The following is a 25,824-nucleotide window of genomic DNA, read 5'->3' as shown; positions in this document are numbered from 1 at the left end:
CCCCCTCCCGAGCCCCCCCCCAACTGCCCCCCAGGACCCCACTCCCTGTCCCCTGACTGCCCCAACCCCTTCCACCACTACCCCCGGAACTCCCACGCCTACCCAACCCCCCCGAACCTCCGCCCCTGCCCCTGATCCAACCCCTCCTCCCAGCCCCGGCCCGGCCCCCTCCCCATGCTGCTCAGGACCCCGCACGGCCGCTGGAGCTCGCCCCCCCCCCCTTGCTGCTCAAAACGGCAGGAGCTGCCGAGCTGCCCCGAGCGCTGACTCCGGCGGCCCGGCGCTGCGGCTCCGCGAGGGGGGGGAAGCAGAAGAGGGGCCGGGGGAGCCTCCCCGGCTGGGAGCTCAGGCGGGCCGGACAGGATGTCCCAGGGGCCGGATGTGGCCTGCGGACCGGAGTTTGTCCACCCGCCTGCCCCTTTAACAGCCGGTTCTACACCTGCTTCTAAATTTAACAACCTTTTCGTGTGAACCGGTGGGAACCGGCTCCAGCTCACCACTGACTCCACCTGCTCCATCCGGACACCTGGGTTCCCCACTGCCAGCCCTGCCCTGACCCCACAGCTCCTGCCCTGATGCCTCCCCCCCCCCCGGCCCCCATGCTGGCAGCCACAGGCTGTGCCCCCCCCCCACCTCCAGTTCTCCTTTTTGGTGCATCCTCACACATCCTGCTCCGGGGCAAGGGGCCAAATCCAGGGGGTGGTGCCACTCTGGCAGCCGCTGGGTTCCTGGAAAATAAACTCAGAGACAAGCGGACGGGGCTGGCGGGCGCTGCCTTCCCAGGTAACGGGGCAGGCGGCAATGCCACCCTGGGCCCCACACAGCCCCTGTCATGGCTGGACTGGGAACACGGGCAGGGGCGGGCTGAAGGGGGTGTAATATTCGATCTCTGTGCGTGGGAGCAGGGGTGCACACGCTGTGTGTCAGTTGTGCCTGTGTGCGGTAGAAAACTCTAGCTGTGTGTGTGCTGACACGTTGGGTCTCAGCTGTGACATTGTGTGTGTGTGTGTTTGTGATGAAGTGGGGGATTTTCTTAGACTCTTGCAGGAGCACGGTGTGTGCCTCAGTTTCCCTGTGTGCTGTGTGTGTAAAGGGAAAGGTTGTTGTTGCAGGGGACTTGCCTAGGAGTTGGGACCCAGACAATGGCCTGGAGATGGGGGACCCAGCGCTGGTAACCAGGATGCCCCCCACCTTGGGAGCCAGCCAGTTCTGGCCAGTGCGGGGACAATGGGCTGAGGAGAGAGGGGCCCGGGGACCTGACCAGGGGGGAAAAAAGGACGGAAGAGAGGGGCCCAGGTGACCTGTTTACCTGGGACTGCGGACGGAGGAGGGGCTGGTGGAGGAGGGGATTTAGGGGGCTCGGCTGGAAGGAGGGGGCTGGGCAGGGGACAAGGTGCAGCCGGACCCATGGGGATGGGGACAGACCCAGCTGGCCGGGGCGGAGACTGGCCAGGCCCGAGGCCCCTGAGACCTGCCTGGGCTGGGTGCTGGTGGGGAGTCACTGGGTAGAGCTGGGGGGGCCTTGCTCCCCCTGGGGGTGGGGGCCCCGGGGGCCCCGAGCGAGGGGCTAGCCCTACCCCCCTCCCAGGGCGGGCAAAGGGAGCCGGGGGGCTCGTTCCCCGGGCACGGCGGGCTGGGCTCCGCTCCAGCCTGGCTCGCAGGTGGCAGGAAGACGACACCTCCGGTTTCAGACGTGAAAAGGGGAACCGAGGCCCCTGCCCCGGGGAGGTTTTCACCGGGGGATAAAGGAACCCGGCTTCCGGTCCCACCAGCTGGGGAGGAAGTGAGAGCCCAGGGCAGAGGTGGGCAAGGGGCAGCTGAGCCCCCTGACAAGTCGCCCACCAGGCAGCCCAGCCCAGCCAAGGGGAGCAGTGCATGCTGGGAACGCTCCCGCCCTTGGCCATGGGGCAGCTGTGCATGCTGGGAGCTGCCTGACACCTCACTTGGCCACTCTGCAGCAGTGCATTCTGGGAATCCTCCCCCCCCCCCCAATTGGTCACACCTGGCTCCTAAGCAAGCCCTGCCCTGTGTCTCCACCTGCTCCGCCCGGACACCGGGGTTCTCCCCTGCCGGCCCTGCCCTGTGTCTCCACCTGCTCCGCCCGGACACCTGGGTTCTCCGCTGCTGGCCTGCCCCCACAGCCCCCAAGCTGGCAGCAACAGGCAGTGTCCCCCCTCCCCAGCCCAGTTCTCCTTTTTCGCACATCACTCCCCCAGCACGTCCGCTCTGGCCGGGGCCCAACCCCGGGGGGGCGGGGACGGGTGACCGTCTGGCGGCTGCTGGGTTCCTGGAAAATAAACTCAGAGCCAGCGACAAGCGGACGGGGCCGGCGGGCGCTGCCTCCACAGGTAACGGGGCAGGTGGCCACGCCAGCCTGGGCCCCACACAGCCCCTGTCATGGCTGGAGAGGGGCGGGCTGGGGGCTGTAATATTCCATCTCTGTGCGTAGGGGCAGGGTGCACACGTTGTGTGTCAGCTGTGACTGTGTGTGCATAACACTAGCTCTGTGTGTGCACACGTTTGTCAGTTGTGACTTTTTGTGTGTGTTATAACAATCGCTCTGTTTTTCTGTGTGTGTGTGCACGTTGTGTGTCAGTTGTGACATTGTGTGTCTGTTATAATAATCGCTCTGTTTTTCTGTGTGTGCGCACATGCGTTGTGTGTCGGTTGTGACACTGTGTCTGCTATAACAATTGCTGTGTTTTTCTGTGTGTGTGCGTGCACATGTGTATCGGTTGTGACACTGTGTGTGATAACACTCGCTCTGTTTTTCTGTATGTGTGTGTGCACGTTGTGTGTCAGTTGTGACATTGTGTGTCTGTTATAACAATCGATCTGTTTTTCTGTGTCTGTGTGTGTGTACGTTGTGTATCGGTTGTGACATTGTGTGATAACAATCACTGTTTTTCTCTCTCTGTGCACACATTGTGTGTCGGTTGTGACATTGTGTGTCATAACAATTGCTGTGTTTCTGTGTGTGTGCACACATTGTGTATCGGTTGTGACGTGTGTGTGATAAATCGCTGTTTTTCTCTGTGTGTGCACACATTGTGTGTCGGTTGTGACATTGTGTGTCTGTTATAACAATCGCTCTGTTTTTCTGTGTGTGTGTGCACGTTGTGTGTCAGTTGTGACATTGTGTGTCATAACAATTGCTGTGTTTTTCTGTGTGCGCACATGCGTATCGGTTGTGACATTGTGTGTGTGATAAATCGCTGTTTTTCTCTGTGTGTGCACGTTGTGTGTCAGTTGTGACATTGTGTGTCTGTTATAACAATCGCTGTTTTTCTGTGTGTGTGTGTGCACGTTGTGTGTCAGTTGTGACATTGTGTGTCTGTTATAACAATCACTCTGTTTTTCTGTGTGTGTGTGTGTACGTTGTGTATCGGTTGTGACATTGTGTGATAACAATCACTGTTTTTCTCTCTGTGTGCACACATTGTGTGTCGGTTGTGACATTGTGTGTGATAACACTCGCTCTGTTTTTCTGTATGTGTGTGTGCACGTTGTGTGTCAGTTGTGACATTGTGTGTCTGTTATAACAATCGATCTGTTTTTCTGTGTCTGTGTGTACGTTGTGTATCGGTTGTGACATTGTGTGATAATCACTGTTTTTCTCTCTGTGTGCGCACATGTGTATTGGTTGTGACATTGTGTGTATGATAAATCGCTGTTTTTCTCTGTGTGTGTGCACGTTGTGTGTCAGTTGTGACATTGTGTAATAACAATCACTCTGTTTTTCTCTGTGTGTGCACACAATGTGTGTCGGTTGTGACATTGTGTGTCTGTTATAACAATCGCTCTGTTTTTCTCTGTGTGGGTGTGCACGTTGTGTGTCGTTGTGACATTGTGTGATAACAATCACTGTTTTTCTCTCTGTGTGCACACATTGTGTGTCGGTTGTGACATTGTGTGTCTGTTATAACAATTGCTCTGTTTTTGTGTGTGTGTGTGTGCACATGTGTATCGGTTGTGACATTGTGTGTGTGATAATCGCTCTGTTTTTCTGTGTGTGTGTGTGCACGTTGTGTGTCAGTTGTGACATTGTGTGTCATAACAATTGCTGTGTTTTTCTGTGTGTGCGCACATGTGTATCGGTTGTGACATTGTGTGTGTGATAATCACTCTGGTTTTCTCTGTGTGTGTGTACGTTATGTGTCAGTTGTGACATTGTGTGTCTGTTATAACAATCACTCTGTTTTTGTGTGTGTGTGTGTGTACATTGTGTGTCAGTTGTGACATTGTGTGTCTGTTATAACAATCGCTCTGTTTTTCTGTGTGTGTGTGCACATATGTATCGGTTGTGACATTGTGTGTGTGATAATCACTCTGGTTTTCTCTCTGTGTACACGTTGTGTGTCGGTTGTGCCATTGTTATAACACACAATCGCTCTGTGTTTTTCTCTGTGTGTGTGTGTGTGCATGTTGTGTGTCGGTTGTGACATTGCATGTGCATTATAACACCCTAGCTCCGTGCGTGTGTATTTGCCCTGCAGCTGGACAAGGACTGCCCCATCGGGGTCAGACCGACCCAGGCCAGGCAGCAGGGGGAGCCAGGGGCTGTGTGAGGCTCCCACTCCCCTCACAGAGCCAGGGAGAGAACCCAGGTGTCCTAGAAGCCCTGCACAGGGTCACTTCCCCTTTTCCTGGTTGAGAGGCACCATGCCAGCCGGCGGGGGGTGGGGCGGGGGGCAGCGATAAAAGCCAGGTGTGGACGTTGGCATGGTGCCCTCTGTCCGCCCACAGCTCGGGACACTTGGCAAGAAGCCAGACGTACCCCCCAGGCTGCCAGGGGGGCAATCGTCCCCCCCCCCCCGCACCACCGATAGCTCCACCGCTTATGGTGCCCTTGGCTGGGAGCCCAGAGATGGACAATGGGAGGCGGGGAATATGTGGGGTCAGCCTGGCCATGCAAATAAACCCGGCCCCACCTCCAGAGAGGGTTGATGTGAACCCTTCCCTGGCTAGGGGGCACTGGCCCCAGGGCAGGGACTGGCTGACTCAGTGGGGCAGGGAATGGGGCATGGGGGCTTTCCCCTCTAGGGGGCACCAGCCCCAATCGGGCTCTAGGGTGGAGAACTGGCTGACTCAGGGGGGCAGGGAATGGGGCACGGGGCCTCTCCCCTCTCGGGGGCACCGGTGCTGGTCCGGCCCCAGGCCGGGGGACTGGCAAGCTCTGGGAAAAGGCCTCCCCCCACTCTCAATCTCTCTCAGGTCCCGTCATGGAGGCCAATGTCTCCTCCGATCTCTGGATGACCAGCCCTGGTCCTTCTCCTGCCAAGGCCAAGCCTGACCTGAACGCCATCATGGACCTAGTCCAGGTCGTCTTCTACACCGTGGTCTTTGTGGGGGGCTCGCTGGGCAACGGGCTGGTGATCTGGCTCACGGCTCGCCGGGCCGGCCACTCCGTCAACTGCGTCTGGTTCCTCAACCTGGCGGTGGCCGACTTCGTCTTCTCGGTCAGCCGGGCGGTGCCCCTGGTGAAGAACGCCTTCTACCGCAGGCACTGGCCCTTCGGCGCCTTCCTCTGCCAGGCCACCAGCTCCATCAAGTACCTCAACATGTTCTGCAGCGTCTTCCTCTTGGCGGCCATCAGCCTGGACCGCCTGGCAGCCGTGGCCTTCCCGGTGTGGTCCAAGAACCGCCGGGGCCCCCGCCTGGCGTGGGCGGCCGCTGCCGGGGCATGGGGGGCGGCCGCCGCGGCCAGCCTGCCCTTCTACCTCTACCGCAAGCTGGTGCCGGAGGGGAAGACCAACGGCCTCAAGTGCTCCTTGACGCTGCGAGAAGGGCCCAAGCTGACGCTGTATCTCCTCCGGCTGCTCTGCGGCTTCCTGGCCCCCTTCGCCATCATCCTGGCCTGCTACGGGGCCTTAGCGGCCGTGCTGAGGCGGCGCCCGGCCACCGTCCGCTCCAGGAAGCCCTTCAAGGTCATGGCGGCCATTGTGGTGACCTTCTTCCTCTGCTGGGCCCCCTACCACCTCTTCCTCCTCCTCAAGCTGGCGGGCGTCAAGGGCCAGGCCATGGCCGTGGGGCTGCCGCTCGCCTCCTCCCTGGCCTATCTCAACAGCTGCGCCAACCCCGTCCTTTACTTCTTCATGGGGCTGGAGTTCCGCCGGGCGCTGAGACGGACCACCTTGGCCGGGGCCTTCCGCCGGGCCCTGCTGGAGGACACGGCCTACTCAGTCAGGTCCCACAGCCGCAGGAAGGAGGCAGCTTCCTCCATTGACGGGCTGGCCCAGAGCTCGGTGTCCCCCAACCTGGCTTGAGAGACCCCGAGGGAGCGGGGCCTGTGGGGCCGAGGGAGACAGGGACTGCGCGAGGTGGGTGCCCTGGCACAGCCGGCGGTGGCGAAGAGAGCAGTGCAGAGACAGATGCCAAAGGAGCCCCCAGCCATCCCACCACAAACACCAATGTGCTTCTTCCCGGCCAGAGACCTGCGGACGTCCCCAGAGCGGGGACAGCGGCAAAGAGGGCTACACACAGCCCTACACACACACACACACAGACACACACACAGCGCGTCCCCCACCCCCAGCCTGTCTCCATCCCACTACCCCCACCAACGTGAGTGCAGCTGTCCTAGAACCAGACTCCTCCATCCACCCCCAAAGCACTCGGAGGAAGAGCTCCACAAACACAGCCTCTGCCCACCCCCAACACACACAGCCACCCACACACAGCCCCTCCCACGCCCAGCCACGAGGTACCCCACCGGCCCCACCAATGTGCTTCCCTGCCCTAGAGAGACTTGTCTGTGGGTCTGCAGAACAGACAGCAGCTTGGGTAGTGGCGAAGAGTCCCACCCTCCCTTCCCACCCCCCAAATGCTCCCCCCACACACACAGATCCACCCCGTGCACACCCATCCATCCCACCTGCCCCACCAATGTGCCTCTGATTCACTTAGGGAGTCCAGCCCGGGGACCGGGTTGTCCCAGTGGCAGCCTGGTCTGAGTCCCCACAAACTCATACCATGGATCGTCCCATTAAAACAGCTTCTCCTTGAACGTCTCTGGCCTGTTCGCTGCCCATGAGCCCAGCCCCGACGGGGGGGAGGGAGCCTGGCACCCCCCAGTGCAGGCCCGGCTCAGCCAGAGACAAAGGGCTCCTTGTGACTCGGTGCTATCGGCACAGGAGAGGTTGTGGTTAGAGTGGGAGCGAGAAGGCTGTGAGCCAGGACTCCTGGGTTCTCTCCCCAGCTCAGGGAGGGGAGTGGGGACTAGTGGTTACAGCCAGGGGGGCTGGGAGCCAGGACTCCTGGGTTCACTCCCCCAGTCTGGGAGGGGAGTGGTGTATAGTGGTTAGAGCGGGGGAGGGCTGGGAGCCAGAAGTCCTGAGCTTGCTCCCCGGATCTGGGAGGCCCCACCACCCCTTGTGTGCCTGAGACACCACAGTCTGGGGGTCAGAGCTGCCAGCCACAAAGCTCCCAGTCTATCACCTGCTGCTTTGTGATCCACCCGGGGCACCGGCACAGCTGGCAAGGGCTGGACTGGCAGGGGGTTGTGGGTCGGGGGCGAGGGGCACTGGCAGAGCTTGGGGCGGGGGAGCCCAGGGGGCTGGAGCGAGGGGCATTGGCAGAGCTTAGGGTGGGGGAGCCCAGGGGGCTGCGGGTCGGGGGCGAGGGGCACTGGCAGAGCTTGGGGCGGGGGAGCCCAGGGGGCTGTGGGTCGGGGGCGAGGGGCACTGGCAGAGCTTGGGGCGGGGGAGCCCAGGGGGCTGCGGGTCGGGGGCGAGGGCCACTGGCAGAGCTTGGGGCGGGGGAGCCCAGGGGGCTGTGGGTCGGGGGCGAGGGGCACTGGCAGAGCTTGGGGCGGGGGAGCCCAGGGGGCTGGAGCGAGGGGCATTGGCAGAGCTTGGGGCGGGGGAGCCCAGGGGGCTGCGGGTCGGGGGCGAGGGGCACTGGCTGCAATAAAACTAGGGGGACACGGCCCGTGGGTCAGACGAGTTTCTGTAATAAATAGTTGGCGTCAGCAGGGGGCAGCGACCCCGGGGCCCACAACAGGCACGGGGGGGGGGGGTACAGACGAGATCCAGGGGGCTCCCCCTGCTGCCACCTTTGGGCTCAGCCCCGGCCCCCTGGGCCTTGGCCACATGGCACAAAGCATGCTGGGAAAGGCCATACAGGCAACAGATTCTTTGCGCCCTATCAGAGAGACTCCACACTCCCCATTGGTCGGGGCTTGGCCACGGCGCCCTCCAGGCACGGCCACCATTGGCCAGTTCAATCCTGGTCTCCTCCGATTGGTGCATCCTTGAAGCCTGCTCCCATTGGCCAAGATTTCAGACAGTCAATGGGAATTCCAAGCCACCATTGGTCAGTTCAATCCCGGTCTCCTCCCACTGGTGCAAATTCCACCTGAGTCTTTTGGCCAGGTTTCAAAGCCAGGCCGCATGCAATTGGTGGGAATTCCAACCAGGTGTTCCCCACCCCACCCCCATTGGTTAGCATTTAAGGCAGGTCTCCTCCTATTGGTGCAGATTCTGAACAAGTCTTTTCCTGTTGGCCAGGCCTCAACCCTTCTCTCCACGGATTGGTGCAGGTCCCAGGTGAACATGCATCCAATTGCCTGGCCTTCCAACTAGGCCTTCTCTGATTGGCCAGAATTCTCAGTGAGCCTCCTCCCATTGGTCAGGAAACAAAGCCACTTGCCTCCCATTGGTCCCAGTTCCGGGAGCGTCTGTGTTTTAGAAGAGCCCTGCTCTGATTGGAGGCAAACGCCTGCGCCTCATTGCTCCCGCCGTGGCCGAGGTCAAAAGGGGCGGGGCCAGCACGGCTTCACACCTTCAAGAACCAAGTCCACCCCCCCATTGGCTGCCCTGCCCTCAAGCCCCTCCCAGGGGCGGAGCCAGTGGCCCAGCTGGCCACGCCCACCAGGTGGGCAATGTCTTTGGTGGGTGCCTGCGGGGCCCGGCTCAGTAGCGGGTGTTCTCCTCGGCGGCCGTGACGATGGCGTCCATCCAGATCCGCATGGCCTCGGCGCTGGGCGCCACCAGGCAGAAGAGCCGGTCGTAGGTCTTGACACAGAAGGTCAGTTTGGGGTTGGGGCTCTGCGGGGGAAGGAAAGGGTCAGCCAGTGGGGGGGTGGCTGGGACCCCCTGGGTCCCTGGGCTGGGGGGGGGGGGCAGGAAGGTTGGGGGGACGGTGCCACAAGTTCCAGGGCTCAGCGGCAGGATGCCGTGGGTCCCAGCGCTGGAGGGTCTGGAGGGTTGGGGTGGACGTTGTGGGTCCCCATGCTGGGAGGCTGGTGGGGGCAGGGGGAGGAGATACTGTGGGTCCCAGCACTGGGGGCTATCCCATGGGTCCCTGTGCTGGGGGGTGGGAGGACTCCGTGGGTCCTGGAGCTGGGGGTGGGTTCTGGGTGGGGACACTGCGGGGCGGGATGATGCTGTGGGTCCTGGCACTGTGGCGGGGGGTGCTGCAGGCTTGGGGGCACACTGGGGGGTGAGATGACACCATGGGTGCTGGCGTGGTGGGGGGGCACTGCGGGGCTGGGGGGGGGGACACCGTGGGTCCTGGCACTGTGGTGGGGGGTGCTGCGGGGTTTGGAGGGGGCACTGGGGGGTGGGATGACACCATGGGTGCTGGCGTGGTGGGGGGGCGCTGCGGGGCTGGGGGGGACACCGTGGGTCCTGGCATTGGGGGGGGCGGTGGCGTACCTTGAAGGCGCTGCGCAGGTGATCATAATAAACCTCCTCGATGGCCTGGAAGTAGATGACGCCCTTGAGCTTCGCCTCCTCTTTGTCTGCAACGAGAGGGGGCAGCGATTAGGAAGGGGGGGTAGGGAGGGGGCAGGGATACAGGGGGATGCAGGAGGCACTGGCTCCCCAGTGGGGGGTAGCAGAGAAGGAGGCGCCCAAGGGGGTGCCTGGGGGGCTCTCCCGCAGAGTAGGCCTGCAGGCATCACTGGAGGTGGGTGACCAGAGGAGGGGGCTGCTGAGGGAGGAGGGTACCTGGGGGTGTTGTGGGGCAGGGGGTGCCTGGGGGCATCCAGGGGGAATCAGGAGGCACTGGGTCTCACTCGCAGAGTAGGCCAGCAGGCGTTGCTAGGAGTGGGTACTGGGGGGCCGGTGACCAGAAGAGGGGAGTGCTGGGGGAGGAGGGTCCCCAGGGGCTGCCGGTACTCGGGGGCACTGTGGGGCAGGGAGTGCCCAGGGGTCAGTGGGGGGTACTGGTGCTCACCCACATAGCAGGCCAGCAGGCGTCACTAGGGTGGATGCTGGGGGGCGGGTGACCAGAGGACGGGGACGCTGGGGGAGGGAGGTACCCGGGGCAGGGAGCTCCCAGGGGCCCCATGGGGCGGGGGTGTCTGGGGGGGATACTCTCGCTCACCCACATAGCAGGCGTCACTGGCGGTGGGTGCCAGGTGACCAGAGGACGGAGACGCTGGGGGAGGGAGGTACCCAGGGCAGGGGGTACCCGGAGGCCCCATGGGGCGGGTGGGTGTCTGGGGGGTGCTCTCGCTCACCCACGTAGCAGGCCAGCAGGCGTCATTTGGGTGGGAGCTGGGGGGCGGGTGACCAGAGGACGGGGACGCTGGCGGAGGGAGGTACCCGGGGCCCGGAGCTCCCGGGGGTCCCATGGGGCAGGGATGTCTGGGGGGTGCTCTCGCTCACCCACGTAGCAGGCGTCACTGGGGTGGGTGCCGGGGGGCGGGTGACCAGAGGACGGGGAGGCTGGCGGAGGGAGGTACCCGGGGCCCGGAGCTCCCGGGGGTCCCATGGGGCGGGGGGTGTCTGGGGGTGCTCTCGCTCACCCATGTAGCAGGCGTCACTGGGGTGGGTGCGGGGGGGCGGGTGACCAGAGGAGGGGGCTGCTGGGGGCAGGAGGTACCCGGGGCCCGGAGCTCCCGGGGGTCCCATGGGGCAGGGATGTCTGGGGGGTGCTCTCGCTCACCCACGTAGCAGGCGTCACTGGGGTGGGTGCCGGGGGGCGGGTGACCAGAGGACGGGGAGGCTGGCGGAGGGAGGTACCCGGGGCAGGGGGCACCCGGGGGTCCCATGGGGCGGAAGGGTGTCTGGGAGGTGCTCTCGCTCACCCACGTAGCAGGCGTCACTAGGGTGGGTGCTGGGGGGGCGGGTGACCAGAGGACGGGGACGCTGGGGGCAGGAGGTACCCGGGGCCCGGAGCTCCCGGGGGTCCCATGGGGCGGGGGGTCTGGGGGTGCTCTCGCTCACCCAAGTAGCAGGCGTCACTGGGGTGGGTGCCGGGGGGCGGGTGACCAGAGGACGGGGAGGCTGGGGGCAGGAGGTACCCGGGGCCCGGAGCTCCCGGGGGTCCCATGGGGCGGGGGGTCTGGGGGGTGCTCTCGCTCACCCACGTAGCAGGCGTCACTGGGGTGGGTGCCGGGGGGCGGGTGACCAGAGGACGGGGAGGCTGGGGGCAGGAGGTACCCAGGGCCCGGAGCTCCCGGGGGTCCCATGGGGCGGGGGGTGTCTGGGGGTGCTCTCGCTCACCCACGTAGCAGGCCAGCAGGCGTCATTTGGGTGGGTGCTGGGGGGGCGGGTGACCAGAGGACAGGGACGCTGGCGGAGGGAGGTACCCGGGGCCCGGAGCTCCCGGGGGTCCCATGGGGCGGGGGGTGTCTGGGGGGGTGCTCTCGCTCACCCACGTAGCAGGCGTCACTGGGGTGGGTGCTGGGGGGCGGGTGACCAGAGGAGGGGGCTGCTGGGGGAGGAGGGTACCCGGGGGTCCCATGGGGCGGGGGGTCTGGGGGGTGCTCTCGCTCACCCACGTAGCAGGCCAGCAGGCGTCACTGGGGTGGGTGCCGGGTGACCAGAGGACGGGGACGCTGGGGGCAGGAGGTACCCGGGGCAGGGGGCTCCCGGGGGTCCCATGGGGCGGGGGGTGTCCGGGGGGGCTCTCGCTCACCCACGTAGTAGGCCAGCAGGCGCCGCTGGCGGTCGAAGCAGAACCAACGTTTCTTCCAGGTTTTGATGCGCCCGCCCATCTTGACCAGGAAGCCGCGGCAGGCCCTGCCCGTCACCCGCACCTCGGGGCAGGTCTCCAGGCTGTGCCCCGAAGCCTCCAGGTGGGCGCGCAGGTCCAGGGGGGCGGGGGCAGGGGGCTCCCGCACCGGCCCCGGGCTCCGGTCCTGCACAGGCAACAGGGGGGTAAATGGGGGGGGGGGACGGACGCCGGGAATCCCGGCCCCAGTCCAGCCCGCGGGGTCTCACCTGGGCAGGGGGGGGCGGCTCCGTGTGTTGTGTCTCCCCCTGGGCCACTCGTTTCGCCTCCTGCGGGGACAGAGGGGGGGTCAGAGCCCAGTGCCCATCGTGGGGGGGGCCTGGCCCCTCCACCCCCAAAAGACCCCAATCTGGTGACTCCCAGCCCCCACCCCCGGCTTCCTGGGGAGCCCCAGAGACAGAGCTGCCCTCCCCCACCCTCCTGCTCCACCCCTGCCCCCCCATCATCCTGGCCTCGCCCCCACCTCCACCTCACCCCCCCTTCATAGCAGGCCCCGCCCCCACCTCCACCCTGCCCCCCGGCTCCTCCCCCTGCCACACACCCCACCTTGACCCTGTCCACCCCCACCCCTCTGTCCCCGCCTCCATCCTGGCCCCGCCCCCAGCCAGTCTGTGTCCCCCTTTGGTGTCTGGTGCAGGGGGGCGGGGAGAGGAAGCCAGCAGCTGATGCAGCGAAACCCCAACTTCCCTATTCCCGGCCTGGAGACCATGGGACAGACACGTGGGGGGATGTGGGATCCTGGGGTTAGAGCCGGGAGGGGTGGGAGCCAGGACTCCTGGGTTCGCTCCCTGGCTCTGGGAAGGGGATAGAGTGGAGTGGTTAGAGCCGGGAGGGGTGGGAGCCAGGACTCCTGGGTTCGCTCCCTGGCTCTGGGAAGGGGATAGAGTGGAGTGGTTAGAGCCGGGAGGGGTGGGAGCCAGGACTCCTGGGTTCGCTCCCTGGCTCTGGGAAGGGGAGGGGGGTCGGGAGAGTCAGAGCTGGGGGTTGGCGGGAGGCGAGCCAGGACTCCTGGGTTCTTACCCGCGCCTGCAGCAGCCGCTCTCTCTCCGCCATGGCCTCCCGCACCATCCGCTCCATTTCGGCCAGTTTGGTGACACAGGAGCTCACGCTGCTGCGGAGGGAGCAGGACACTGAGTCGGTGGGGAGTGAGGAGCCTGGAGTGACCCAGGGGTCCCCCCCCCAATGGGTAGGAGGGGGGCAGAATGGGATGGGGGCTTCTGGGTGCGGGGGGAGAGTTTGGAGGGGCCTGTGTCTGGGAGACCCAAGGACAGGGCAGTGCAGAGGGGGGGAGCAGAGGGCGGGAGGGGGGTGATCGGGGGCATGGAGGGGACGATGGGGGTTGGAGGAGGGAGGGGGACCACTGGGGGAATCTCACCTGTATGGCCCCCCCGGCGGGTACAGGGGGGCGTTGAGATGTTTGAGTGGCACGCAGCGCCGGTCGCCCCCCGCCGACAGCTGCAGCGCCAGGACGTCCGAGTCTAGCCCCCCTGAGAGAGACGGGGGGGTGGGATCAGCACCCCGTAGGCACAGAGAACCCCCCCCGCAACCCTCCCCACACTGGTCCCACCTGGCCCCACACCGTGCCTTGGGAGATGTCCTGGGAGCCCCCCTAAATATCCCCTCCCCCGCACACACAGATCCTTCCCATCCCCACCCTCCTACCGTTGGCTTCCAGCGAGAGGGGGCGCTGAGCGGGGCGGGGGGGCGGCCGGTCCCCCCGTCTTCGGGGCAGGCTCCTCGATCTCTGCAGCCCGAAGGAGCTCTGGAGACAGAAAGCAAGGGGGGGGTCGACGAGCGGGGTTCACCCCACCCCCACCCCAGGTACCCCGACACTGCCCACCCCCCACCCCGAGCCCTGGGCTCTGCCCCCTCCTAGCCGTCGAGGTGGGGGACAGGACGGGGCACAGACACAGGCGAGCACAGACAGCCAGAGCAGAGACGGCGGGGGACGGGCACAGGACAGACGGACACACACACCTGGACGGAGCTGCGGACGGAGAACACGCAGGCCGGGTCGCGCTGGTCGCAGCCCAGCACCACGACCTTCCGATCCGTCTTTTGGGTGAACATGAGCTGCAGAGACACGGAGACATCGACGTACGGACAGACACACGGACACGGCAGGGGTGGGGCTCCCAGCCCTCCCTGCTCTAACCACTAGCCCCCACTCCCCTCCCAGAACCAGCGAAAGAGTCCAGGTGTCCTGGCTCCCAGCCTCCCTGCTTTGACCACTAGGCCCCATTCCCCCCTCCCCAGAGCCAAGGAGAGAACCCAGGAGTCCTGGCTCCCAGGCCCCCCCCCCCCCTCTAACTCACCAGACTCTGCTCCCTTCCCAGAGCTGGGGCGAGAACCCAGGAGTCCTGGCTCCCAGCTCTCCTTGGAGCCACCTGTCTGCAATGCCTGGAACTCACCAGCAGATGGCAACATGACCCCACCTGCCCAGGTGTGAGGCAGTGGGAATGTTCTGCCCGTCTTCTCTGAAACTGTGTGTGCCTCAGTTTCCCCTGTGTGTTACTCAAGTATCTGGTGGTGGGAGGAGTGTGTGAGCGAGGGCAGGTGTGACGCTGCCTGGGACGGAGAACTGGCCGGACACTGTACCTTGGCACCTGATGGCCGCCCCCCCCCCCCCCCACCCCGAATCAGCGGGTGGTGTCGGTGCTGGCCCGGGTCAGAGACAAAGGAACAAGGAGGGGAACAGGCGGGTCTGGGGCCAGGCAACTGGAACCGGGTCAGGCTCCTGCTTGGGACTCAGAGGGGGGAGTCCCAGGCTCTGGGCCCCGCCATGGACTCTGCTGCAGGTCCCTTCTACGCTGGGCTCCCGTCTGTGTCACGCTGCCTGGGAGTCGCTGCTGGCCTGGGTCTCCGGGACACCAGGTAAACGTGTGTCTTAACCAGGGGCTCCCGGCCCGCAGCTGTGGGGTCCCAGGCATCCGGGGCGGGCAGGGGGGGCAAGGGGGTGGTCACAACCTTGGGACACAGCAGAGACGCTTTGATCTGAACTGGAGCAGGCAGGGCCGGGGGCAGGGGGACTCCAGCACCGGTGGGGGAGGGAGAGGTGGGGGGACACGGTGGGGAGGCTGGGGGGGACCCCAGCGAGTGGGGAAGGGCAAAGTGGGGAGAACAGGATGTGGGGGACCCTGGCAGGTGAAGGAGGAGGAGGGGCACGGGGGACCCTGGCAGGTGGGAGACAGGTAGGTGGGGGCGCAGGATGGGTGTGTCGGGGGGGACTCTGGCGGGTGAGGGAGGGGGAAGGGGCACGGGGTGGGGGGGGACCCTGGCAGGTGGGAGACAGGTAGGTGGGGGCGCAGGATGGGTGTGCCGGGGGGACCCCTGCAGGTGAGGGGGGGCACGGGTGGGGGTTACCTTGGTGAGCTCCTGGTTACTGACGGGCGAGTCATCTCCGCTCTGGTCCTCACAGGCTTTGCCCAGCTCCTCCAGCCGACGCTGCTCCTGGGGACACAGGCCGGGGCAGGGGTCACCTCGTGGGGTCCTGCCCCGCCCCTACCCTGCCCCCCACTCAGATCCACGAGGTCCTGCACCGTCCCCCGCTCTCACCCACTGGGTCCTGTCCCACCCCCAGGGTCCTGCCCTGCCCCCCACTTTGCCCTACTGGGTCCTGCCCCGCCCCCTGCTCCACCCCATAAGGTCCTGCCCTGCCCCCTACTTAGACCCATGGGCCTGGCCGGCCTGGTGACCCCCCACACACACACTCTGGGAGGGCAGTGGGGTCTCATGGTAAGAGCAGGAGGCTGGGAGCCAGGACTCCTGGGTTCTCTCCCAGGTTTGGGAGAATGGGGTTAGATGGGGACTGGGGGCCGGGAGCCAGGACTCCTGGGTTCTCTCTGCGGGGGCGGGTTCCTCACCAAGTTGAGGCTCTGGACGGCCTCTCCCTTCTCCTGCACCAGCTTGCGGCACTCGCCCGCCATGTGCTCCTGCACCGAGCACACCTGGGCCTCCACCCTGCGTACCTTCCTCTGGGGGGGGGGAACAGGGAGGGTGAGAGTCCTGTGGGGGAAGGGACACCCCCTCACCCCAAGAACCCAGGTGTCCCTACCTGGGACCTAACCAGGGGGAACCCCACCCCGGGGGCCCCCTGCATTGAACTGTGGGGACAGCCCCCCCACCCAGGAGGTGGGTAAGACCTGGCACCGGATTCCCCTGGAATGGAGTCAAGGGCTCAGCCCCCGCCCCCCAGGTGCCATCCAGGAGAAGGGTGAGACCCGGTGCTGGATCATCCTGCCCCCCTGGAATGGGCTGTGGGTGTAGCCAAGACCTGGAGCAGGATCCCCCATGCCCTCTGGAACGGACTCATAAGAACGGCCGTACCGGGTCAGACCAAAGGTCCATCTAGCCCAGTATCTGTCTACCGACAGTGGCCAATGCCAGGTGCCCCTGAGGGAGTGAACCTAACAGGCAATGACCAAGTGATCTCCCTCCTGCCATCCATCTCCATTCTCTGACGAACAGAGGCTAGGGACACCATTCCTTACCCATCCTGGCTAATAGCCATTTATGGACTTAGCCACCATGAATTTATCCAGTCCCCTTTTAAACACTGTTATAGTCCAGCCTTCACAACCTCCTCAGGTAAGGAGTTCCACAAGTTGACTGTGCGCTGCGTGAAGAAGAACTTCCTTTTATTTGTTTTAAACCTGCTGCCTATTAATTTCATTTGGTGACCCCTAGTTCCCGTATTATGGGAATAAGTAAATAACTTCTCCTTATCCACTTTCTCAACATCACTCATGATTTTATATACCTCTATCATGTCCCCCCTTAGTCTTCTCTTTTCCAAGCTGAAGAGTCCTAGCCTCTTTCATCTTTCCTTGTACGGGACCCTCTCTAAACCCCTAATCATTTTAGTTGCCCTTTTCTGAACCTTTTCTAGTGCTAGAATATCTTTTTTGAGGTGAGGAGACCACATCTGTACACAGTAGTCGAGATGTGGGTGTACCATGGATTATATAAGGGCAATAATATATTCTCAGTCTTATTCTCTATCCCCTTTTTAATGATTCCTAACATCCTGTTTGCTTTTTTGACCGCCTCTGCACACTGCGTGGACATCTTCAGAGAACTATCCACGATGACTCCAAGATCTTTTTCCTGACTCGTTGTAGCTAAATTAGCCCCCATCATGTTGTATGTATAGTTGGGGTTATTTTTTCCAATGTGCATTACTTTACATATATCCACATTAAATGACCCGGATCCTGGCACCCCCTGGAATGGATTCCGGGTGTCACTGTCCTGGAGGAAGGTAAGACCTGGACCCCTGTGCCGGGTCCCCTCCCCCTCTGGATCGCACTCGGTTGCCGGAAGACCTGGAACAGGATTCTCCGGTCACAACCTGGAGCCAGATCCCAATGCCCCTGGAATGGAGTCGCAGGTTCCACCCCGGGAGGAGGGTAAAACATGGAACCGGGTCCCATGCCCCGGAATGGAGTCACAGGAGGAGGGTAAGACCTGGAGCGGATCCCTGAGGATGGGCCCCACTCACCTTCCTCTCCTTGAGGCTCTCCTGGACCTGGGCTATCTGGCGGGCCAAGGCCTGGCAGGCCGCCTCCTTCTCCTCCTCCAAGCGGCTCTCGCGCTCCAGCTGCTGGAACTCCAGGTCCTCGTAGCTCCTCAGCGCCCCCTCCAGCATCTCCGACGTCTGCAGGGAAGGAGACCCCGTCAGGACTCCTGGGTTCTATCCCAGCTCTGGAAGGGGAGGGGGGGGTCTAGTGGATTATGGGGGAGGAGGGGGGGAGGCTGGTACATCTGGGCTGTATATAAGAACGGCCATACTGGGCCAGCCCAATAGTCCATCTAGCCCAGTATCCTGTCTCCCAACAGGGGCCGATGCCCGGTGCTCCAGAGGGCAGTTATCGAGTGATCCATCCCGTCGTCCACTCCCAGCTCCTGGCAGGCGGAGGTTTAGGGACATCCAGAGCAGGGGCTCGTGGCCCTGACCAATAGCCACTGATGGACCTATCCTCCAGGTACTTATTTCATTCTTTTTTTAACCCCGTTATAGTTTGGGGTTTCACAACATCCCCCGGCAAGGAGTTCCACAGGTTGACTGTGCGTTGGGTGACGAAATACTTCCTTTTATTTGTTTTAAACCTGCTGCCTGGTAGTTTCATTGGGTGATGCCTGGTTCTTGTGTTACGAGGAGGAGCAAATAGCACTTCCTTATTCAGTATCTCCACACCCGGCATGATTTTATAGACCTCGATCATATCCCCCCTTAGTCGGCTCTTTTCTAAGCTGAACAATCCCGATCTTATTAATCTGTCCCCATATCGCAGCCGTTCCATACCCTGAATCGTTTTTGTTGCCCTTCTCTGCACATTTTCCAATTCTAACGGATCTTTTTTGAGCTGAGGTGACCACATCTGCACGCAGTGTTCAAGGTGTGGGCGTACCATGGATTTATACAGAGGCAATGTGATATTTTCTGTCTCATTATCTATCCCTTTCTTAATGATTCCCAACATCCTGGTCCCTTTTTTGATTGTGCTGCACATCGAGTGGATGTTTTCAGAGAACTCTCCACAGTGACTCCAAGATCTTTCTGGAGTGGTAACAGCTAATTTAGATCCCATCATTGCATGTGTAGAGTTGGGATTGTGGTTTCCAATGTGCATCACTTTGCATTGATCAACACGCAATCTGCCATTTGGTCGCCCAGTCACCCAGGTTTGTGAGATCCCTTTGTAGCTCTTCACAGTCTGCTGGGACTTAACTCTCGAGTCATTTCGTATCATCTGCACATTTTGCCACCTCCCTGTTTACCCCTTTTCCCAGATCGTTTATGAACATGTTGAACAGCGCTGGGCCCAGAACAGACCCCCGGGGGACACCACTATTCACCCCTCTGCCCTGTGAAAACTGGCCATTAATTCCTCCCCTTTGTTTCCTATCTTTTACCTTCCCTGTTATCCCACGACAGCTCCCTTTGCTTAAGGGCCTTTGGGGAGGGACCCTGTCAAAGGCTTTCTGGAAATCTAAGTGCACCAGATCCACTGGATCCCCCTTGTCCAGGTTTGCTGACCCCTCCAAGAACCCGGCCCACCCCGTGCGTGTCCGGAGCCACCGACCTTATTCCCCTCTACGTGTCCTCTGGGCCATATCAATGTACATGGGCCACCCCGGGTCTCCTCCTCTGGGCCATATCAATGTACATGGGCCACCCCGGGGTCTCCTCCTCTGGGCCATATCAATGTACATGGGCCACCCCGGGGTCTCCTCCTCTGGGCCATATCAATGTACATGGGCCACCCCGGGTCTCCTCCTCTGGGCCATATCAATGTACATGGGCCACCCCGGGTCTCCTCCTCTGGGCCATATCAATGTACATGGGCCACCCCGGGTCTCCTCCTCTGGGCCATATCAATGCACATGGGCCACCCTGGGTCTCCTCCTCTGGGCCATATCAATGTACATGGGCCACCCTGGGGTCTCCTCCTCTGGGCCATATCAATGTACATGGGCCACCCTTGGTTCTCCTCCTCTGGGCCATATCAATGTACATGGGCCACCCCGGGGTCTCCTCCTCTGGGCCATATCAATGCACATGGGCCACCCCGGGGTCTCCTCCTCTGGGCCGTACCAGCCAGCCCAGCGCTACACAGGGCGCGGGACCTGCCGGGCTGTCCCCGGCCCCTACCTGCTGCAGCTGGCTCTGCATCCGCTCCCGCATGCTCTCGGGCTGGGTCTCCAGGTGGGTCTGGGACTCGGCATGTTGCCTCTGGAGCTCCTCCACCTTGCGCCGCTCCTTCCCCAGCCGAGCCTTCTCCTGCCGGAGAGGGGCGGGGTCAGGAGCCAGGACACCTGGGTTCCATGGACACACGCTCCTGGCCGGACACCATCCCCGACAGGCTGGGGACAGGGCCAACCCACAGCAAAGGGTGCTGGGAAAGGTGGGCACGCCTGGGCGGGAGCAAAGGACTCTGGGATCCAGTGGGCAATGGGGAGAGTAGCAAAGGATTCTGGGGGAAATGGGCCAAGGAGGGAGGGAGTACAAAGGATTCTGGGGGAAGAGGAGCCCCGCAAAGGCCGCTGGGAGACATGGAGGCTGGGCAGGGGCCTGACCTTCTCTCTCTCGGTGTGGCACCGGTGCACCGTCTCCGCGAACCTCCTCTGCAGCTGCAGGACCAGCTGTTCCTCGCGTTGAACCTCCCGCCACTCGGCCGCCAGCTCCCCCTCCAGCAGCGCCCCCTCCAGCTTCATCTGCCGGGAGCGGGGGAGGTTAGACCCACAGGGACCGGGGCCCACGGCATAGAGCCGACAACGGGCAGCTCCCGCCCACGACAGCCCACCAGAGCCCACTCCTCTCCCACGGCCAGGAATGGAACCCAGGCGTCCTGGCTCCCAGCCCCTCCCGCTCTGACCCACGAGACCCCACTCCCCTCCCAAAGCTGGGGAGAACCCAGGCGTCCTGGCTGTGCAGCTCAGTGATTTCCCTCTCCCCAAACCCAGCTGCTCCTGCTGTGGTTGTAGCAGGGACCCACCCAGCCCCTCCCCCCCTGGCTGGGCGCGGTGCCCCGGCGAGACAGGTTTGCCAGGTGCCGGCAGCTGGGAACGCCCCCCCCCCCCACCCCCCAGACATGCCCGTGACTCAGGGAGGGGAGCCCGGGGACGGACGCACCTCAATGCTCATCTCCTTCTGCTGGTGCTGCAGCTCCTTGATGCGACTCTCCAACTCCGCGACCCGGCCCAGCGCCTCGGCCTGCTCCCCCCGCAGCCGGGACCCCTCCGCGCCCGCCTGGGGGCTCTCGTCCTGGGCAGGAGAGAGCGGGAGTGAACCAGCCCTGTCGACAAGGGGACCCCGTTCCCCGCCCTGAGCCGGCCAGTCCCCCGCCTGGGGCCGGGGGGGAGCCAGCGCCCCCTCGAGGGGACAGGCCCCTGCCCCATTCCCAGCCCCCTGAGCCAGCCAGTCCCCCGCCTGGGGCCGGGGGGGAGCCAGCGCCCGGTCGAGGGGACAGGCCCCTGCCCCATTCCCTGCCCCCCTGAGCCAGCCAGTCCCCTGCCCTGGGGCCGGGGGGAGCCAGCGCCCGGTCGAGGGGACAGGCCCATGCCCCATTCCCCCCCCCGCCCCCCGAGTCAGCCAGTCCCCCGCCCTGGGGCCGGATGGGAGCCAGCGCCCGGTCGAGGGGACAGGCCCCTGCCCCATTCCCAGCCCCCCGAGTCAGCCAGTCCCCCGCCCTGGGGCCGGATGGGAACCAGCGCCCGGTCGAGGGGACAGGCCCCTGCCCCATTCCCAGCCCCCCGAGTCAGCCAGTCCCCTGCCCTGGGGCCGGATGGGAGCCAGCGCCCGGTCGAGGGGACAGGCCCCTGCCCCATTCCCTGCCCCCAGAGCCAGCCAGTCCCCCGCCCTGGGGCCGGATGGGAGCCAGCGCCCGGTCGAGGGGACAAGCCCCTGCCCCATTCCCTGCCCCCTGAGCCAGCCAGTCCCCCGCCCTGGGGCCGGATGGGAGCCAGCGCCCGGTCGAGGGGACAGGCCCCTGCCCCATTCCCTGCCCCCTGAGCCAGCCAGTCCCCCGCCTGGGGCCGGATGGGAGCCAGCGCCCGGTCGAGGGGACAGGCCCCTGCCCCATTCCCTGCCCCCCTGAGCCAGCCAGTCCCCCGCCCTGGGGCCGGGTGGGAGCCAGCGCCCCCTCCAGGGGACAGGCCCCTGCCCCATTCCCTGCCCCCTGAGCCAGCCAGTCCCCCGCCCTGGGGCCGGATGGGAGCCAGCGCCCCCTCCAGGGGACAGGCCCCTGCCCCATTCCCTGCCCCCTGAGCCAGCCAGTCCCCCGCCCTGGGGCCGGATGGGAGCCAGCGCCCAGTCGAGGGGACAGGCCCCTGCCCCATTCCCTGCCCCCTGAGCCAGCCAGTCCCCCGCCCTGGGGCCGGATGGGAGCCAGCGCCCAGTCGAGGGGACAGGCCCCTGCCCCATGCCCCGCCCCCCAGAGCCCGCCCGTCCCCCGCCCTGGGGCCGGATGGGAGCCAGCGCCCAGTCGAGGGGACAGGCCCCTGCCCCATTCCCAGCCCCCCGAGTCAGCCAGTCCCCTGCCCTGGGGCCGGATGGGAGCCAGCGCCCGGTCGAGGGGACAGGCCCCTGCCCCATTCCCTGCCCCCTGAGCCAGCCAGTCCCCCGCCCTGGGGCCGGATGGGAGCCAGCGCCCGGTCGAGGGGACAAGCCCCTGCCCCATTCCCTGCCCCCTGAGCCAGCCAGTCCCCCGCCCTGGGGCCGGATGGGAGCCAGCGCCCGGTCGAGGGGACAGGCCCCTGCCCCATTCCCTGCCCCCTGAGCCAGCCAGTCCCCCGCCTGGGGCCCGATGGGAGCCAGCGCCGGTCGAGGGGACAGGCCCCTGCCCCATTCCCTGCCCCCCTGAGCCAGCCAGTCCCCCGCCCTGGGGCCGGGTGGGAGCCAGCGCCCCCTCCAGGGGACAGGCCCCTGCCCCATTCCTTGCCCCCTGAGCCAGCCAGTCCCCCGCCCTGGGGCCGGATGGGAGCCAGCGCCCCCTCCAGGGGACAGGCCCCTGCCCCATTCCCTGCCCCCTGAGCCAGCCAGTCCCCCGCCCTGGGGCCGGATGGGAGCCAGCGCCCAGTCGAGGGGACAGGCCCCTGCCCCATTCCCTGCCCCCTGAGCCAGCCAGTCCCCCGCCCTGGGGCCGGATGGGAGCCAGCGCCCAGTCGAGGGGACAGGCCCCTGCCCCATTCCCTGCCCCCTGAGCCAGCCAGTCCCCCGCCCTGGGGCCGGATGGGAGCCAGCGCCCAGTCGAGGGGACAGGCCCCTGCCCCATTCCCCCCCGCCCCCCGAGTCAGCCAGTCCCCTGCCCTGGGGCCGGATGGGAGCCAGCGCCCGGTCGAGGGGACAGGCCCCTGCCCCATTCCCTGCCCCCTGAGCCAGCCAGTCCCCCGCCCTGGGGCCGGATGGGAGCCAGCGCCCGGTCGAGGGGACAGGCCCCTGCCCCATTCCCTGCCCCCCTGAGCCAGCCAGTCCCCCGCCTGGGGCCGGATGGGAGCCAGCGCCCAGTCGAGGGGACAGGCCCCTGCCCCATTCCCTGGCCCCCTGAGCCAGCCAGTCCCCCGCCCTGGGGCCGGATGGGAGCCAGCGCCCGGTCGAGGGGACAGGCCCCTGCCCCATTCCCTGCCCCCCTCAGCCAGCCAGTCCCCCGCCCTGGGGCCGGATGGGAGCCAGCGCCCGGTCGAGGGGACAGGCCCCTGCCCCATTCCCTGCCCCCTGAGCCAGCCAGTCCCCCGCCTGGGGCCGGATGGGAGCCAGCGCCCAGTCGAGGGGACAGGCCCCTGCCCCAATCCCTGCCCCCCAGAGCCAGCCAGTCCCCCGCCCTGGGGCCGGATGGGAGCCAGCGCCCGGTCGAGGGGACAGGCCCCTGCCCCATTCCCTGCCCCCCTGAGCCAGCCAGTCCCCCGCCCTGGGGCCTAGCGGGGACAGGCCTTGCGCCACTCACCCCGTTCTGGGCACTCTCCGTGCTGCTGGCCTCGTCCTCCTCGGGGCTGTCGCTCGTGGCTCCCCCGGAGCTGGAGGAGAGACAGTCGGCCTTGCCCACCAGCTGGGCCTGGGCCGCCCCGGGGCCCCTCCACCTGCCCTGCCCCGCGGGGGCCAGCACAGGGCATCGCGAGGTCTGGCTCAGCCCCGCCAGGGGCTCATTCTCCTGGAGAACCATGGCCAGAGACCTGCAATCGCAAGGGAGCGGAGGCGCTAGGGGGCACTGGGCTGCAGGGGGCCGGGTGGGGGGCTCTGCCCTGGCCCCGGCACCTCAGCTCCAGTGACTCCTTTCTGGTTCCCTAAATCTCCCCATATAACCAGCCCCCGACCCCACCCCAGAGGTGGCCGCATCTCAGCGCCGGGTGAGAGGTCCCTGTATCAATAGCCCCACACCCCACCCCAGAGGTGGCCGCATCTCAGCGCCGGAAGAAGGATCCCTGCATAAACAGCCCCCATTATTAGCGTTAACCCCAGGGACTCCCTGCCACTGGATATTCCAGAGAGTGACCCTCACAGAGGTCCTGCCTTTGTCATTTCCCCAAGTCACCCCAGGACAAAGCTGAACACAGCCCGAAAGCGAACCTCCGGCACTCGGAACAGCCCTGCTGATGAAAGGCCAAATCGTCCCCATGGGGGTGGGGCCACCCTGCACCAGGCAGGCGGCCCCGTCCTCAAGGCGCCATTCCTGCCCCAGAGGTGGCACCTCCCTGGATCTCTGGGGCAGAGATGCCCGGCCTGAGGGAGTCCCAAGGGTGGGCCAAAGCCCAGAGGAGGGAGGGGAATTTTCTACCGGGCAGGCGAGAAGAGGGATTTGTTTGCTCCAACAGGACAAAACAAAATGATCAACCCCCACCTGCAGCCCCCGCACCTGCCAGCTCTCCCCACTTCCTCATGGACCCCCCCCAGGGCTCTCGGCCCCTTGCCAACCTTGGGATGCAGCCACCTCTGGGGCGGAGTGTGGGGGCTGTTAATAAAGAAGTCATTTACCCAGCAGCTCCAAATTAGCAACCACTACACTGCAAAATTATTCCCTCTGCTGTCAAACAGGACACCGACATTCTCCTTCACTTCCTGTCCCAAAACCTGTTGCAGGGCTGTTCCCCAGATGCCGTGTTTCTCCCCAGAGGTGGCCGCATCTCAGGGCTGCGCGAGGGGTCCCTGTATAACCAGCCCCCGTGCCTCACCCCAGAGGTGGCCGCATCTCAGGGCTGCGCGAGGGGTCCCTGTATAACCAGCCCCCGTGCCCCACCCCAGAGGTGGCCGCATCTCCATGCTGTGTGCATTGGACAGGCTCTTTAGCAGGGAAAAATCACCATGACCCTGGCTCACCCCGGCCTTGGCACCTTCCGCTTTATCTCTGGCGCCAGATTGTCCCCATCTGAACCGGCGCCAGGGGCTGGCACTGCCAGGCCGGGGGCTGGGAAGAGCAAAGGGAGTCAGGATTTTCCATGGGCCGGGGCAAACTGCTGATAGGGGGCTGGGACGATCCTGGCCCCACACGGCCGGTGGGGGGGGGGGGCGGGAGAGAGAGACAGACCCCGGGGCTGTTTGTATTTCAGCCAGGGCCGCCCAGAGGATTCACGGGGGCTGGGACAAAGCAATTTCGGGGGCCCCTTCCATTAAAAAGTTGCAATACTATAGAATCCTATATTCTCACGGGGGCCCCTAGGGGCCTGGGGCAAATTGCCCCACTTCCTCCACACACCCCCCCCCGGGCGGCCCTGATTGCAGCTTCATGCGGGGGGCTGGGTGGATGCTGCAGCCGGTCTGTCTGAGGATCTCAAAGCACTTCAGTATTGATTGACTGAGCTGCTCTCACAGCCCCTCCACCGCCCCTGCCCCCAGGGGTCATTTGTTCTGTTTGCTAGAAACAAGTCCTGGCTCCCACCCCCACCCCCACCCCCACTCTATCCACTAGACCCCACTTCCCTCCCGGATCCCGGGAGAGAACCCAGGAGTCCTGGCTCCCAGCCACGCCCCCACCCCCACCCTCTAACCACTAGACCCCACTCCCCTCCCGGATCCCGGGAGAGAACCCAGGAGTCCTGGCTCCCAGCCACGCCCCCACCCCCACCCTCTAACCACTAGACCCCACTCCCCTCCCGGATCCCGGGAGAGAACCCAGGAGTCCTGGCTCCCAGCCACGCCCCCGCCCCCACCCTCTAACCACTAGACCCCACTCCCCTCCCAGATCCCGGGAGAGAACCCAGGAGTCCTGGCTGCGGGCCCCCCCCATTCTTTCAGCCCAGCACTCAATCAAGGGGCTCTCCCTTCACGAACCCCCATAATGAGGGCCACAGCCCCGGGCCCGGCACCACTCACCCCTCAATCCGTGCGGGGGGGGGGCGGGGGCGATCCCTGGTTTCTCCAGGCCCCTC

General features: G+C 64.7%; 2 protein-coding genes across 3 annotated transcripts; one reads left to right on the top strand and one right to left on the bottom strand.

The window, feature by feature from the left end:
* The first annotated feature begins 1,083 nt into the window (after positions 1–1,083).
* LOC123351828 (C3a anaphylatoxin chemotactic receptor-like) lies at positions 1,084–6,998 on the top strand. Of its 2 annotated transcripts, none has more exons than XM_044991493.1 (2): positions 1,084–1,171; positions 5,215–6,998. In XM_044991493.1, exon 2 carries the CDS (start codon positions 5,223–5,225, stop codon positions 6,264–6,266), a length of 1,044 nt encoding a protein of 347 aa, XP_044847428.1. In that variant the 5' UTR covers positions 1,084–1,171; positions 5,215–5,222; the 3' UTR covers positions 6,267–6,998. The 2 variants fall into 2 exon arrangements, with proteins under 2 accessions (XP_044847428.1, XP_044847427.1); XM_044991492.1 differs by lacking the exon at positions 1,084–1,171 and adding an exon at positions 2,313–2,348.
* A 941-nt stretch (positions 6,999–7,939) lies between these two features.
* Positions 7,940–25,822, bottom strand: LOC123351368 (pleckstrin homology-like domain family B member 3). The gene is made up of 16 exons (XM_044990659.1): positions 25,769–25,822; positions 23,409–23,634; positions 20,600–20,731; positions 20,044–20,181; positions 19,619–19,747; positions 17,465–17,620; positions 15,828–15,938; positions 15,328–15,414; positions 13,942–14,037; positions 13,627–13,726; positions 13,340–13,451; positions 12,985–13,075; positions 12,174–12,233; positions 11,869–12,091; positions 9,657–9,742; positions 7,940–9,047 (listed from the first exon to the last, which is right to left on the bottom strand). The coding sequence occupies exons 2-16, from the start codon at positions 23,622–23,624 to the stop codon at positions 8,913–8,915; spliced, it is 1,872 nt and encodes a 623-aa protein (XP_044846594.1). The 5' UTR covers positions 23,625–23,634; positions 25,769–25,822; the 3' UTR covers positions 7,940–8,912.
* Between the last annotated feature and the right edge of the window lie 2 nt (positions 25,823–25,824).

This window comes from Mauremys mutica, chromosome 17 (genome assembly GCF_020497125.1).
Source record: "Mauremys mutica isolate MM-2020 ecotype Southern chromosome 17, ASM2049712v1, whole genome shotgun sequence".
In the NCBI taxonomy this organism is placed as follows: domain Eukaryota; kingdom Metazoa; phylum Chordata; order Testudines; family Geoemydidae; genus Mauremys; species Mauremys mutica.
The sequence above is the reverse complement of the archived record's forward strand: the minus strand, read 5'-3'. Positions and strand labels throughout refer to the sequence as shown.